The following is a 17098-nucleotide window of genomic DNA, read 5'->3' as shown; positions in this document are numbered from 1 at the left end:
CAAAGAACAACATTTTAAGTCTCCAACCAGCATAGAACTGGGAACTTTGAATTTGGTCTGTAATTGCAAGATTATTTAAATGCTCCCCTTTTGTATTTATTTTTTATGAATTTATGTGCATCAATAAATCCATGCCCCAAAGCAATGCTGAAGATAATGGTTGTTTTCTCATGCAACAAAGGGAACTGAGCCCTGGTTTGATATTGGTGACCCCCAGCTGATGGAAGTGAACCTGAGACAATCCTCAGACGGTTCTTCCTCTATCTACGCCCTTAAGAGCTTCAAAAAAATGTCTTATGTCATTACTTTTTTTTTAACAATTTTAATCACATTTAGTTTCGAGTTTGGGATTAAAAACTGAAGAAGAAATTAAGATGGAGCCACAAGTTATGTCAATATGACAGGACACTATGTCTGTATTAAATTATTCAAAGTCAGTACTATTTCGAGTCCAAAACAATGTACTACACTTTCCCCCTATCATTTTACATGAAAGAAAGTTTAGAGATCTCGTTCTTTCCAAACACCGCAGGAACATTAGGAAATGTCATTGAGAAAACAGCTTGCATCAGCACCAATGCCAGATGTAGCATATGTCAGAAGTAATGAGCGGTTCTGCTCCTCAACAGAACAGTAACCGATTCTCACAGGGGTAAGTCACCACCACACCCACAACAGAAGGGTAATTTGGCAACAATGGGCTCACTTGACACGGATCTGCCTTTTTTATAATTCACAGACTCTGGGGAATTAATCTGAACACTTGTAATCATGTGATTATCAACAGTACAAGAATTTTCAAATCCAGATCCAACTTTTTATTCCTTAGAACGTCTTTTAGATACACAAAGTTTGCTTGAATAGACAATGCCTCCGCATCCTCTCGGCTACACGCTGGTGACACTGCCATTGCGCTTCCCTTCTTTACGGCCAAACTGTAACCAAAAATATTTTCCCCTCCCTCCCCAAATGTATGTTTAATCTCCCAGGTCTGGGTTATAAGCCAGAAGGTCAGCTATTGGTAAACTAGTGTCATATCACACAATGTTGAAAAAAGTTCAAACATTATCCAGACTGTGTGGGTGTGGGGTGTGTGTGTGTAATAATAATGTTATGGTGGTCACATAATCTCACAGAAACTCCTGGTCAGATCATTTAGGCAATGCTCGTTGACTGATAAAGGATTTTTTTTTTAAAGGTTATTTTTTTCCATTTAATTCTTAGAAAACATGAACTATTGTAGTAATGTCTTGAGGGATTTATATTACTGGCTGTTGGTGCCACACAAACAAACAATTATGAGCCACTCATATTGCTATCAAAGTGTAAAAAGCTGAGGCTAATTGGTCCGGCGCTCTCGAGGTGGTCATTCAAATGCTTGACTTTTGGGCAACTCAGAGAGCAACCAACGGGAGACTCACAGGCATTGCACAAAGCAGAGAGCCCCGCAAACGGCCACTGGTTTTGCAGAGAGGTCCACAGCAGCTCAAGTGTAATTGACAGGGCCCTGTAGTTTGGCCTTGGAGGATTCCCAAAGCTAACAGGGCATTTCCATTTAGCCCACATGGTGCTTGGAGGCTGGGAGCAATAGTGTTGTCTGCATAGAACTTCAGTAAAAGGCCAGCTCCATGTGTGTATGCATGATGTGTGTGCACCTATACTGTATATACACATGTGACTACTGTGTGTCAAAGTACATACAAATAACCCATAAATACACAACGAGTCTTTGATGTATTACAGTATACAGTTCTATACATCTGTTGTATGTCATTCAACCTGGGTCCTAATTACTCAAATTACTTTTACTTACTATGACAAATTACAATTAGTAATCACTTGTCAAACTTGTCTGTGTATCATGTATGCCTGTATATGTGTCTGTGTGTTCCTTGCTGCTCCTGCATCACCTTGTGATGAAAAAAGTTTATCCAACCTTATCTAATCTAACCTAAATTCATAGCTGTGTCCTATTAAGTTAATCGGGTCGGCAACTCAAACATTCTTGGCAGTCTGATGCTGGTTTCGGTGGCATAGCCACCACCTTGAATTGGAGGAGGAAGAGAGAGATAAATAAAAGTGGAGAGGAAGAGATAGATATACAGTAAATCATTTGACAGGCACAGAAGCAGCGGGTAATCAGCATCCCAAATCCTCTCGGCCTGAAATTCTACGACTATCACCATCACAGGAAGAGATGAGAGACGGCGGCGGAGATGATGGTGAGGCAGAGAATAACAGTGATGGAGGAGTCAGGCTTCCTTGCGGTCAATATTGTCGTAGGATAGAACTGGGAATGCATATGCAGCTCAATCAGTAGACTTTCGTCAAGCTTCGAGAAATTTGGACCTGGTATAAACCTGACCATTAGAAAGCCGACTCAAAACAGATCCAGCCTGGATTAGACTGGAGAACAATTACTCCCAAACACAGAGACATGCTGACAAGCAGCATGACTTGCCACTAATTAATGAACAGAATACAATTCAGTACATCAGGGACGTTCTTCTCCTAAGCAACACTTTGCAGGTTCTCCTGAGGCATCCCCAGCATATTGGAGCTATGTTATTGTTACAGCCAAATCTGGGTCTTCCCCAATGTCCCATTCCAAATGGAAATGCCCCAAAAACCTCTAAAGGGAGGCACCCATGATGATTCCTAATCAAATACCTGACTCCGGTTCTCTGCACCACTCATGAACGAATCCTCAACATCCTTAAAGCAGCAACATATGCCCAAAACAGTGGGGAGCAATCTACTGATTTCCAGCAGTGAAGCATGGCAATGCCAGCCATAACCTATTAGGTTACAAACTGCAGCAGCGAGTGTTGAAGATCACTCACTGTCCATACTCAGTCGAAAACGAGTATGAACCTGAGAGCAGAATAAACAGCTGCTCTGAGACTTAGTCTGAGGCGTCTTGCCAGGTTCTCTGGATCATCTAGTCCAGGGGTTCCTAACCTTTTCTATGCCCATAGAAAACGTTTACTATGTTCTCGCACCCCGGACAAAAGTTATATCTCATACGAAGATTAAGAATACAATTTATACTCAATTTGAGCAACACATTTATTTAGGCAAATCTTTGAATGACATGGAAAGGAGAAAAAAAAGAAAACTGTTGTAACAAAATCCAGATATGAACAAACGGTACACGAAAATTAAGCTTTTTAAATCAGTGTAAGTGTAAATTAAACAATTTGAAAAACGTTTTACAATGTAGAATTTGTGTTTAAATGTACATTCAAATGTTTAACCATTAAACATGTAAATGTATTAATTTATTATTTTTGCTAAAATGCATAATCCGAGGTTTTGCAACACCTATAAGGTTATTTCGCACGCCCGGTTGGGAATCCCTGATCTAGCCTATGGCAAGATGAGTAACGGTAACTTCCTTGGAGCTATCTTGATTCAGTGACATTTCAAAACTATTGCTTATATGCTGACTGCAGGTTCCAGAACTCCTGTCTAATCATCAAAATTCCCATGATATTCTCCCTGGATTCCTATTCCATATTTTTAAAGTACCTCCCCAGGACTTCTGATGCCTTTTCCCAAACTCCAATGAAATGCCAAAGTCCTGCATATCTTCACAAGCCTCACCAACAATGTATTTCTGCGTTTTACACTCCTGACATTGTGAAAATCATGTCTGATCTGACATCTCTCAAACTGCAGGCTCTAACTGTGAATGCTGGAGATGCATCGTGACAGCAGAGGAATGCAAGTCAACGATGAAAGGAATGGAGAGCTGCTGCCAAGATTCAGGTTCGAGATTGTAGAGTTGGAATTGAGATGTCAAAGGCTTGAACAACAAGCAGAAAGCAAACCGAATCTTTTGCTCATTGTCTATCATCCCCCTCTTTACCACACACAGGCAACATGGACCCCTGGGAGACCTGCAAAATGCTGGGGACAAGTTGTGTGTAAAAGGGAAATAGAAATGAGAGCTACGGATGAAGGAAGAATAGCCATGTGAGAATTAAGTGAATGCAGACCACACACAGTAGAGGTGCGTCATACACATACTTAGCAGCTACTCGAGGCCGTCTACTTTCCCTTCTGTCACCTCCAATGTAACCCTTGAGGCCCGCTGAATGTACTCGATCTCACACACACACACACACACACCTAAAGTCTAGCTGTATTTTCAGGGTGTGCCTCTCCAGTATGTAAAGCTGTTAAGCAGCAGCTGCCTCGTAACATGTTTGGTCCCCTTGGAGCTGAAATATTGATCAGTTCTCACTTCTCAGGCAAGGCAGCAGAGTCCGTGTCCCCACCATCGACATGTATAATTGAAGTGTATATCTCTTAGTGTGGCAAGCCAGTTGGGAAAAGGAATTAAGCCCCGAGGTAAACTGAGGGGCTTGTCTATGCTGCCGTTGCAGATCCGTCGTCCGTCACACACATTGGCTTTTCATATATGTTGTTATTAGACTTCATATATTTAACCCTTGTATTATGTTGAAAAATAATTACGTTGTTTATGTTCGGGTCATTTTGACCCGCACTGTGTAAATCCACTCAAAACAGTAAAAAAAAAACGCGTTAAACCAATAATATCTTCATTTTAGATTATATGAACATTTAGAAAAGAGGTATACAATACATTTTTAATTCCAACACTATATTTAAGAACTATTTGAAGTTTTTTCCTCTCCATGAACACTTTTTTTTTTCCATTCGACTTGCTCCATTTCCTCAGATTTTCAATGTTCAACAGCTCTGGTGTCGCGGTTGTCAAATCGGATCACACGAGATATCATGTGAAATGTCTCCAGAGACATTGTTGCTCGAAGGATTGGCCTTCCATTCTCTTGATTCCACAGACTTGCAGTTGCTTCTCCCTTTGACCTGTTGACTCCAGCTAATACCAGAATTCCGATGTAAGCGTGCTAGTCAGTCTGATCCAGTGGCTTCCATTTCTCTTGAAATACACGCCTTCCCTCCAAATTGGTTATGTCCAGTATAATCTTCTCTATTGGTGGGGATATGAAGAGCTGAAATGCTGATTGAATATCATCGACTCGTGTGACAGCAGATCTTGTAGGACCGGGAGTCCTTTTGATGACATTGGAAGATGACAGTCCACCTCGGCTTTGGTGTGGTGCTGTTGACCATTTTACATTACCAACTTTAGATGCCCATGTCCCCTCTGTGGATGATTATTGCTGCATTCCTTGGTTTTCATCTGATGGAGAGACAATGGCAGACTCGTCCTCTGAATCCTCCTCATTGGAGGAAAATTGACAATCTGGATCATCAATAACATTGTCCCCGGTCTCTGAAATCTCTTCCTCTGCATCACTAAAGCCAAAGTAGCATCAACTGTAAACCTTCTGGAGCTCATTTTTGGTGTGTTTGTCAAAGAGATGACATGAGAACGGTGACAAGGACAAGGGAGAAAAAGTTCCTCCTCTACTCACACCTGGGTCTCTGTGTCAAAATAGCTATTCAGAGGGAGTCAAAATACAAATAATTGGGCAATCTAAATAAAGGACATAAAAGACATCAATGTTTTTTTTGGATCTGAACAGTTTCTTACCCTCATTAAAGTGTCCGGGTCAAAATGACCCCAACATCATATTCGTATACAAACTCTGCACAGACATTATACTACACATCAAGGTGTCCAGATTTTACACACAAGTTCATGACCCAAGATGAGGAAAAGTAACGAAATTGTATGACGAAAAATAAAGGATAACCAGTACTTTGGTCAACACGAAAACTGAAACGGGTCAAATTGACCCTTAACATAACATAAGGGTTAACATAGGAAGCAACGAGGCCTTCAGAAGAAAAAAGGAAAATGGGAAAACAGGACATATCCTCCTCAATAGGTTCAGGTTTTATTGCTGGCCATTTGTCTGAATACTTATCAGTTAAATTGAGGGGAATCAAGAATCCTTTGGGCCATTTTAGGCAAGCAATCATTCGTAGAGGAAGAGAAAAGTTTGAAGGATAAGCGCTCTATTAGTTGTCAAAAACTGCCATGAAAAAAAAATGACAATGTGTTGCTGTGTGCCTATAAAATATTCTACCACCGTCCCCTTCCTGTCTAGTGAATGCCTCGTGTTTCTATATAAAATAAATAATTTCATAAATAAACATTTCAACCAAGCAAGGTCTCCACATAGTTGTGATGTTTGAAGCATTAGTAAAATAGTTGTTCATTATTATGGTTATCAAACAAATAGTTTTTTTGTCAGCTTCAGATTTAATGCACATTTGATATAATAGTGAGACTTTCCGACTGAAAAGACTGAGATCCAATCAGCTCGACCACGATTTTCAGTTTGGTTTGGTGTCTTTTCGAGCAAGTGGATGTAGAATCAGGTCGAACTCTACCGGGACAGACAATCGGAGATAAAAAATTAGGAGATAAAAATAATGCTTTTTCCCCCCCAGCACAGGAATTTTGCTGCAATACTGTGAGTGGCCAAGAAATTAGTAGCAAGGCTGCACTGCGTGGTCAAATGTAAGTCTAAACTAGAAAACGACAATCAGAGATTGCAGACCCTCGCCTCCAATAGACTATTGGATCTTGTGAGACAGTAAACAGGGCTTCCGGATCAGAGGGGCCAAACCTGCTCTAGCATGCTGCTCTACAAGACAAATTCTGGACTCTTTTTCCCATCATGCCATTCGTGTCCCTCCCTCTTAAAGTGACAGTTTACAGCACAGGCACAATTCCAGATGTAAAAATAATTCTAGAATCTGGATCCAGATCCGGATCAACGCCATTCTCGGGGAGGACCGAGCCACGGACAGAACCTTGCTTGTGTAAAAATTTCAAGTCGATTGGGTTACTAGTTTTTGAGTTATGCGCCTTATTACCCTCGCCTCCTCTTCGGCGAGGGTAATAATACAGTCATGCTTGTAACATGGCAAGCTGTGCTCATTCAGGCTTGTGTGCCTAACAAGGCAGAGCAGGGTTGGGTTTCTCAGATGGGAGGGGGGGGGGGGGGGCAGAGGTTCAATACAGTACTGCAGTAATTACAGTAGAGGGGGGCAAAAATGTGTTAAATGAGTAAAACTTTTCTAACAGAAACCTAATATATCTGAAGATCAGCATATTAATACACATTGATTTCGCCTGACTGACTACAGAGACATGCTGGAAGTACCATGGTGTCACAGATGAAGTTGGAACAGGCTTGCTGTAGCAGGTGTAATGAGACAGAGAGAGAGAGGTGCCAATCAAGTGATGAAAATAGGTCTCATCAGCCGACGGGAATTCATCTGAGTGGGTGGATCATGGGTGTGCAAAGCAATTAAAAATAAATATTGCTGTTTCCAAAATGATTTCATACTCCAGCTATTTGTTGTAATGGAATCGCTTGTTAATTTGTCAACTTGATCACTGGCCTTCAACAAGTTGATATGAATTTCAATTGGTTGAAACTGAAACTCTGTGCAAGAGAAGTCGGTGGTTCTTGACGGTATTAACATCGTTCATTTCCCACACAATCTGTGTCCTCACAGACCAGCTGAAATAAATATTGACCTCTACCCTCTTCTGGCGATTCCCCCCAAAACATCAGCGTGACGGAACGTTGTTCTGTAGTTGTTCGCACTTACTTACTTACACTGTCTGTCGCATATAACAGCAAATTCACCATAAGTTTCACCTCAGCTGAGCCTCTCTACATCGTCTTTTGGGTTTTTTTTCATTTTAGAGAGAAAGATGGAGGGCCTTAACTGTAGTGTCGTCACAAGACTTTAGATTCGGCAACTCTTCGGTACTCTTTATGTGAAACTTTTGCAACTATTGCAAGATCTCTAAGCACAAATTTGAACCATAAGGGATTCTTCTCTTTGAAACTGTCTTGCTCTTCGGAGAACAGCTATTCAAGAAACAAAAGCAAAGGAATCGCGTGACTGACGTTCAGATGTTTTTTCATCGGTACCTTTATTGTGTAGCTATTACTTTTTTGCAGTCATTTAAAACGGCTGTGTGTGCTTACGATGGCGAGGAGCCTTGCGTTCATTGAATTCTGTAGACTCAAGGCAATGTACTCAACTCTTGTGCAGTTAGTGGTTGAGAGTGGGGCGCAGCAATGAAGAAGAGAGAAAAGGGGCATGCTTGTGTGTTACTCACAATTGATTTTGTGCAGTTTTACCCCGCGTCATGTTAGGCAGCATTTGGAAGAAGACCTAGGAAAACCGAGGTTGCAGAGACAGAAACAAACGTTGCCTTTTTCTCCAAAGCCCAGCTTGTCGGTCTGATAATGTTGCATGTTTGAGAAGAAACCTCTGGCCCTGCCTGGGAAGGCATGAGTTTGAATGGAGTGGGACACAATGCAAAAAAAAAAAAGATGCAGATTTTGTTTTCTCTGCCTCCTCCTCTGCCTTTTGTATAGCACAACATTGCCCTCTACTGGCCACAGCTTCCACTACATTAGACTCAGTTCAGCAAGAAGAGCTATCCATGAGATGTTCAACGATCTGAGAACTGATGCAAGGCAATCAGCAACGGGGGGGGGGGGACATGAGTAGATGTAGTCTGAAGAGGAGAAGGTCATTCTGGACATTGTACCAGGGTTAAATACCAAAAAGCAAGAATAAATGAGTTCACCGAGTCACCTGACGTTTGATAAATGTTTTCTTTAAATGGCCAACGTTTCAGAAGGCTGCTACATTTTTCGGATGATTTGTCATTGATGCTCTTCCAAAACAGCAATCCATCTTTCAATTCACTTTCGACAAACCTGACAGCATAGATACATCAACATCCAACCTTGTAGATGAGACAATCATCTCATCTACAGTCACTTTTCTGCTTTGCGGGTCACGGGTCTGCTGGAGCCTATCACAGCTTGCTAGGGGCGAGAGGCGGGGTGCACCTCGGACGCGTCGCCAGCACATCGTGGGGCCACACAGAGACTGACAGCCACTCACGCTCAACAAAAAGGTAATTGTCGAGTCCACAACGGTGTGCTGTACTATCGAATCAAAGCGACAAGAGGTCAGATATCTCCAAATCACGAAAACATGCAACTTAGGACCAGGAATTTCATTAATTCTCAATTAACTTACCTGGATAAATAAAGGTTAAATAAAAATCAGCCTGTGAAACAGCAGAAAACACAGCACACATTGTCACACACAGCACATCCTCTAACAGCTCCTCTAAGAAACCGAAGTTCCACTGTAGTACAATACACATACTAGCCAAGTTATCGATTCCAACCACCTGGTGGTAAGTCAGAATGGACGTAATTTGGCCAAGTACAAAATGGGGGTGCAGATACAGTAAATTGAAAGAAGAGTTGCTGCTGCAATGATAGCTAGTTACTAAGTGTCGCGTTAGGATGCTGGGAGATGCTGCGCTGCCATATTGTTTGCTGCACCAACTGCCGTACATGCTGCTGGCCATGTATCTCCCTCTGCTATGCGGACTTGCCAGGCATATAAACATTTATGATAGATAGTGCAGGTGGTCGTAACTCGGATATGATGTGTATTTTGCCACTAATAAACACAAGCGTAGATGCAAGTTGTTCAAGCTATAGATCAAATAAAAAAGCTCTCAGCATGACAGTGAGGACCAGGCCCATTTTAGCATCCTGATAGGATCTGGTGTGGTTTATATTATTAGCCTTGATGCGACTGCAAAAATTATTGGGATAGCAAGTGGGATTCATACGGGACATGACTGCAATGGTGGCTCAAAAAAAGGCTGTAAGCGCTTGTTTTATCAGGAACGTTAACTGAAGCAGGACAAAGAACAGACGAAGATAAATCTGTTCATTAGCCTGTGTGCAATAGCTGTGACTCAGTGGTGTCTCTGAAGAAAAAAAAAATTATCTGACGCAACACTGCATTCATCATCCAGCTTACGGCTCATTCTTTGCATTAAAAAGATGTTCACCGAACGGGATTTTACAACAGCTCTCACTGCAAGCAGGTCAGGCGTCAGATGTCACACTGAAAAAGATAGCACTGTTCAAGAATAACAGAATGACTTGGAAGGGATAGTAAGCACGAAGCTGGGAGAGAATATTTCAATAGAAATAGATAGGGATGCTTTATTTATTTTTTGGGCCCCCAATAATGACAGTTTTACAAGGAGCTCCTCTGATGGATGATGAAATGAGTTTCCATCTTTCAACTGGTTCAGGGTTTCAGCTGTGCGATAGGAGGAAGCCTCATCAAGAGTGCTGTCCAAAGAAGATGCCAAAGACCTTCCATCAGAAGGAAAGCTGACTGACTCACCCTGACTTCTGATCATTGATAACAATGGAAGGGAGTAAAATTAAACATGGATGAGTATTTGCTACCTGATGAGGGTTACATCCCCCAAAATACCTGCATGGCAAGAGTGTTGAATTAAATTTAAATGCCGGGAGAAAGGAAAGGAAAAGAACAAAGGAACATGAGGAGTTATAGTTGTTGTTTCTATTATTTACTCCACAGACGACTTGAGCTTTGACTTGAATCTGACATTTGAGTCTCGTGAACCATCTTTATTTTTTTGTTTCACTAAGGAAATGTCTTATGAATATCACCACCGTAACTCGGGATCGCTCTTAAAGGTTTACAGTAACTGTTTTCTTTCAATAAAATAATACCCTTCTGAAACACAAAAACTATTAGCATTATGGATGCAGACAGAATTAAATGTGACCTACATTTACCTAAAAAAAAAGTACAATTAATAAAAACAGTTATCAAACCTGCAGGTGATTCAGATTCATCCGCAGTGCATGAATGGATGTTCAAAAACATCAACTTTATCTGAATCGGCTGTACAAAGAAATGAGCCTTAAATGCAGCACGAATACGACAGACAGACCGAGCGACGCGCGACACAAAGGAAACGCTCTCACGTTAAATTAAAACCATGACAGCGATCTGATTTGTGGCACATTTCAATATCAGCGTTGTAAATTGTGTCTTTTGTGTCTCCAGCTATGAGACTCTTTAGCATTTTCAAAAAGTAATAGTAATTTTCATCATCAAAGCTTCTTCTAAAGAGCGCATGGCATTAGTTTGATTTATAAGCCGTTTCATCGTTCTCTATCTCTATTGGTGATAACAGCGGAGAAATGACTCAAAAAACAATGATTGGAAAATGTGAAGAAATCCAATAAGCACAACAAACCCCGGGCCAAAAGGGAAGGCTAACTTTCTCATTGCTTCACAAAGAATTGTCTCTCTCATTCAATGGAGTTCAACCAGCAGCAGAAATACAACCATTCTGTAAAGACAACATGAAATTGCAACAAATATTGTATTATTATACATGTAATTATAACATATTTACCTACAAACCACAAAAGACTGATGCCTCAGTGTCAGCAACACAATCTCCAAACAAACAGGTTTAATGCAAAAAGTGATGACAAAAAACTAAAATCATCATCACATCGCAGAGTGCTGCTTCAGGCTCACAAGAATTTGACTCCACAGATTTTATCAGAGGAGAGAAGAAACTTTGGAAGAAAAAAAAATGTATTTACACCCCATACTAACAATTACTCTCTCCATGGTAATTTGTCAGGTACCTTTTGATGTGCTGGGATTTTAACTGATTAGGAGACTTAAACTGATTGACTGATGATTATCAGTCAATTTAAAAAAACATGACTTAATCCACTAACTGAGTTGATATTGCATTTTTCATACGTAATACAAAAGTTGGCAAAGCTTACCAGCATTTAAGTATTACATGTTTATGTTTGCATCCTGGTTGATGACACAAAATGGGTTTGATGTTAACATATTATAACTAGAAAAGCACTCGTAGAGCGCAGACCTCCGCCAAGCAGCTCATTCCCCTCCTAATTAGATTTACACCATCCACGTGGTGATCTGGATCATCACCAGAAGGTTCTAAATTGTTCTTGGTATCTTTACACACCAACCATGAAAAGTAAAAGTGAATCCGAGTTTATGTGTATTTTGAACTGATTTTTGAATCCATAAATGGAGTTTTCAATGTTAAAATGTAATATTTTTCCTGACCTGATTCTGGGTCAGATCCAGAAGACATTTTTCATGATGGTTCATGGGATTTTTGAGCATTGAATTGAATGCATTGCATATATTAAAAAAATTCATTTTTTTTTAACAAGCCTCCATTATAAGTAAATGGGAACATCCAGATGTCTTTGTATCCAGACAGGTATCCGGAACACTCAAAATTTAATGGGCTCTAAATTAGACCAAGACACATTTTTTTCATCAAGATCCAGCCAGCCGTTTTTTTTTCTTAATTCTGCTAACAGACAAACGTTGTCAAAAACATAACCTCCTTGGGAAGAGCAATACTAGCAGCCCCCAGTGAGGGAAAAAAAGGTGCAAATACAGAAATGTTATAACACTGAGCTCTAAATCCTCCCAGCCTTGTCCTATAATCTGTGACATGCCAGCATGAATTCATAAATTCTCTGAAGACTTGTAAAATGAACAACTTGGGTTGCCTTACTGCCTGCCTCAATGCGCTGCACAGTAAATCAGCCCAACGCTACAGCCAAAGGCTCCACTCAGCTTGGTGGAAAGATGGTCGAGGAGCACAGTTAGCAAACTGGTCCATTCTATATTCACTGTGCTTCTCACAGGTTTGGTGAACCTGGTGCTAATATTATTTAAATAGCAGTGCTCAGGAGGTGACCCCACACCTCTCCAGCTACTAGTTCACAATCCATACTCGGGTCTATTCTGGACTTGAACAGGCCACCCTCCGATCCCCAAGCCAAGGCCTTGTCGAACGAGCTACTGCCACCCTGTTGTTTTATAGTAATCGACCAGATAATGCCTACTGGTATATAATTTTATATATTAATACTCAAAAATATAATGGCACAGAAAAACAATTTTATCCATGCAACACATAACTAAATCCAATTTGGAAGTGGTTCCAAAATCTTCATTCCATCAGAATCTATATAAATATATTTTTAATTAATTAAATAAAAAAGTTATAAATTTAACTCATTTTCAAGTTAAGTTTCGGTGTCCGTGGTTGTAGCATGTATCTTCTAGAGTTTCCGCCTCACAGGTTGGGAAAGCATTTCAAGCCAAGTGCACAAGTGCTGCTAAGAAGTGTGGTTTAATTAATCTTGCTCTCAAAAAAGGCAGGTTGGCTCAGTGCAACATCTGTGCCAAGCTTATATTGTGTAAGAGAAGATGCAAAAATAAAATGACCGAACACCTTCGCCTGCACGGCTTACAAATCAGCGAGTGCACCATGTTTAATGTTTTGTGCCGGTCTTCCTCGCTGTCCACAGCCTGCACCACAGTCATCTCTGAGATTTTATTTAACCTTTATTTATCCAAGAAAGTCCCATTAAGATTAAAAACCTCTTTTTAAGGGGAGTCCTGGAAAGATCAGGAGCACACAGCCGCTTGCAATGAGTGATTGCTCTCAGCCAATCACTGTGGCGGGCTGGACCATAAGAGTGGCAGCACCCGCCCGACGCGCTTCCGGCTTGGAGGTTTTCTGCCCGTAACAGGCCTAGCGGCTCGCTGCTTCATTTCACTTTTCAGTTTTATGGCTCTTGCAACACGCTGTCCGGGTAAACTGTACTTGCGTGCCTTTTGAAATCAGGGAATCCCTGGGTGAAACTCCCAGGGTGACGTTGTCACACACGCACCACCACATAAGCGTGTGACCTGTTTGGACCCTGAGCCTCAAAGAACAAGAATGAAATGAAGGAATGAAAGGCCATCTTCAGTTAGATGCAGTCAAACCCCTGAAAAAAGGGATGCCTCTGATGTGACCGTTCTTAGCCTCATATTCTTTGTTGCAATCTTGAGTCATAATCACTAAATGCTTTGTGAACGCTTTGAAACCAAATGTCTTACAGTGTACAATTTGATCACCAAGCACTCACATTAGTTATGCAAGAGAGAAGAATATAAACCTATTAATCACCTAAACTATGAATATTTAACTTTTGTGGAATCACCTGTTGACACACTGCTCTGATATTCATTGTTTAACATTACCGTAAGTTGTGCTAAAGTTTGTTAAAATGATTTGCATCCACATTGTTACTTAAATGCCTTTATTTCTGCCCGTAAGCACAAGCGATCAGATCACTTTCAACATGGGAAATGTTACATGCAGTTGAAATGATTTCCTGGCAATAAGAAGTTGGTAAATCGCTGTTTCTCCAGAGTGGATAACAGAACACAGCCCAAACATCACTGTTCATTTAAAGACTTGAGTGGTGGACTTTGAGTCTGATTTAATTCGGTAATATTTGTGCTAAGATTGGCTTTCATGCATATTTGACAAGCCACCACTTATCAAACAAAAAGAATTCCAAATGCAAAGATGCCTGTCTGCCCGATTTGAGAGGACTGTCCAATGCAAAGCAACTACCTCGCTGAAGGAGATCTTCTTGTTTTTCATCCTCTGAGGTTGGCTCTTCCATGTTTTCCCAAAAAATTGCTGGTGATTTCTGTCCAACAGGCTCACGCGCAGCTGGTAGGACACGCCGCGCTCCCCCTCCGGCATCTCCTGGGAATATTTAGGGAACACAACATTTAGGAAAACCATACAATAAAATAAAATGTGTGCATGTAAAGAAAAATCCTAACATATTTCCAATTCATTTCAGCAAATCTTCAAAAGTTTCCCTAAATATAACTAGAAAACGACAATGAGAGATTGCAGACCCTCGCCTCCAAAAGACTATTGGATCTTGTGAGACAGTAAACAGGGCTTCCGGATCAGAGGGGCCAAACCTGCTCTAGCTTGCTGCTCCGGAACGTACTACAAGCCATCTTCTGGACTCTTTTTCCCATCATGCCATTCGTGTCCCTCCCTCTTAAAGTGACACTCCCATGTTACAGCACAGGCACAATTCCAGATGTAAACATAATTCTAGAATCTGGATCCAGATCCGGATCAACGCCATTCTCGGGGAGCACCGAGCCACGGACAGAACCTTGCTTGTGTAAAAATTTCAAGTCAATTGGGTTACTAGTTTTTGAGTTATGCGCTCAGACAGACAGACAAACAAACAAACAAACAGACAAACGGACCCAATTGCAATACCCTCGCCTCCCCTTTGGCGAGGGTAATAAAATTTGAAAAATGTGTGCATGTAAAGAAAAATCCTAAAATATTTCCAATTCATTTCAGCAAATCTTCAAAAGTTTCCCTAAATATAATAAAGACGGTTTCAACAATTTCTATGTCCTGAGGCAGAAAGTGTTGTGTGTGATGTTAGCTGGACCGATGAGCCACATCATGCTGCTCTTAGCTTGTGGGCATTATCATACAGTACAAAAGAGAAAGATGTGAACCGTCACCTGCGGTAAAGGAGCTGCAGCGACCCGGACGAGGCTGAGCTGGAAACCGTGGGACGGAGTGAGGCGCCTTTCAACAGCCGAGCGGACCGTCGGGCTGGGCGGGGGAACCAGCCGCTTTCCCTCGAACACTTCTCTCCAGCCGTCCGCCATGGAGGACATATGGCCTCCTTTGACCATTATGTTCGGTCGAAACTAAAAAGACCGAGTGTAGAACCGCGCCCGCATTAAAATGTTACTCTCTATTCGGAGCCGAGCAGATTTTCAAACTCTCGGTCGCCATATTGAAATTGGATTCTACTACTCGGAGCAGAGGGTTTACTCCAGCATAATAATAATAATAATAATAATAATAATACGCTGGGAGAATCCACGTGTAAAAACAAAAGAGACCGAACATTAAAAAATAGAGCAAAATATGTATACCAAATGGGTCAGAACTTGTTCTGCTTCAAACCTGATCAAATATTTTTACCAATGTAACCGTCTTCTGCATATGTCTGCCCTTCATTTGGTATTTCCCATCGCGCTTCAAACGTTACTATGGTAACGATCATGTTGCCACAGTCACGGTTCTCCCTCAAAAGTGCTTGAAAAACCAAACAGCATGTTACCATAGGATTACAATAGTGCAATTAAAACGAACTTTGATATACAGATAGACATTGATTATTTTAAATGTATTAAACTTATTATTCACCCTTAAATCCATCGTGTGACCAAAATAAAAAGTTTAAGAGAATAATAATCAGATCTTGTTTGTTATGTTTCACCTGATGATTCTGGTCTGTGATGCCGTCCTTGGGCCCAGACATATAAATTCACTCCTCAACGAAGTTGAATGGCGTGGAAGACAAAAACAGAGTCTAATAACTAGTTGACAGTTCAGTTTCATAGCTAAGGGTGCAATCAATAGCGGAGTAAAATATCTGGTCTGACTGCAGCTGAGTGTTTCACACTCCATCACACCGTAAATTGGGTTTTCAATGCATGATAGTGAATATCGACCCCTTTATGAATGCATATTTTACAAGATATTATTTTTTGAAAACGCCTCCACCCCCTTTTTCTCCAGCTACGTTGTACATATTACGTGTGTTTTTAATTTATTGCTATTTCGCATCTATGGGGTAATTTATTTTTATTTTTATTTGTATTGTTACATGTCGATGATTTATGTACGAAGGACTTTCAATGGAAACAAGACCACAAAGGCTTTTTTGAAATGCTCCTCTTAGACAGGATGTTTGACTGTATTTGTACTGTAATACATGCTACTGTTTGACTGTACTTGTACTGTAATACATGCTACTGTTTGACTGTACTTGTGCAGAAACGGAGAGTCGTGATGATTATCTCATAATTATGAAAACAATGTTTTCATATTATGAAAACAATGAAATGTAATAATAATAATAAAAAAAACACAATAGGTAATTGAGCATATCATTATAATAATAATAATAATAATAATAATAAGCTTTGTTTATATAGCACTTTTTTAGAAATAAAATTCCCAAAGTGCTTTAACAGATAATAACAAATCAACATGAATCATATAAACAAAAAATACATATTAAACAAACATTAATCAATGTAAAATGGGTGTATAAAAGCAACAGTGGCGTCAGGGCACAAGCGATGAGACTAGGTACCCAGCAATAATCATAAAATAATAAAACAATGTTCAAAATATTAAAAAAATACATTTAAAAAAAAATAATTAAAGTAAATGAAAAGTAATTAAAACAGTGGACTCCATCAATTAAAAGCCAGTCTATATAAATACGTTTTTAGAAGTGTTTTAAAAGAAGTAACTGAATCT

General features: G+C 40.4%; 1 protein-coding gene across 1 annotated transcript in view; it reads right to left on the bottom strand.

Annotated features, from left to right (window-relative positions):
* LOC137914271 (nephrocystin-4-like) overlaps nt 1–15435 on the bottom strand; it is a 102711-nt gene extending 87276 nt beyond the window's left edge. Inside the window, exons 1-2 of the mRNA XM_068757876.1 lie at nt 15277–15435; nt 14342–14479 (exon numbers count right to left, since the gene is read on the bottom strand). Of these exons, the coding sequence (XP_068613977.1) occupies nt 14342–14479; nt 15277–15435 (297 nt within the window). The remainder of the gene's footprint in view (nt 1–14341; nt 14480–15276) is intronic.
* Between the last annotated feature and the right edge of the window lie 1663 nt (nt 15436–17098).

This window comes from Brachionichthys hirsutus, unplaced genomic scaffold, assembly GCF_040956055.1.
Source record: "Brachionichthys hirsutus isolate HB-005 unplaced genomic scaffold, CSIRO-AGI_Bhir_v1 contig_301, whole genome shotgun sequence".
NCBI classification, from domain to species: domain Eukaryota; kingdom Metazoa; phylum Chordata; class Actinopteri; order Lophiiformes; family Brachionichthyidae; genus Brachionichthys; species Brachionichthys hirsutus.
Note: the sequence above shows the minus strand (reverse complement) of the source record. Positions and strands in the feature narration are given on the sequence as shown.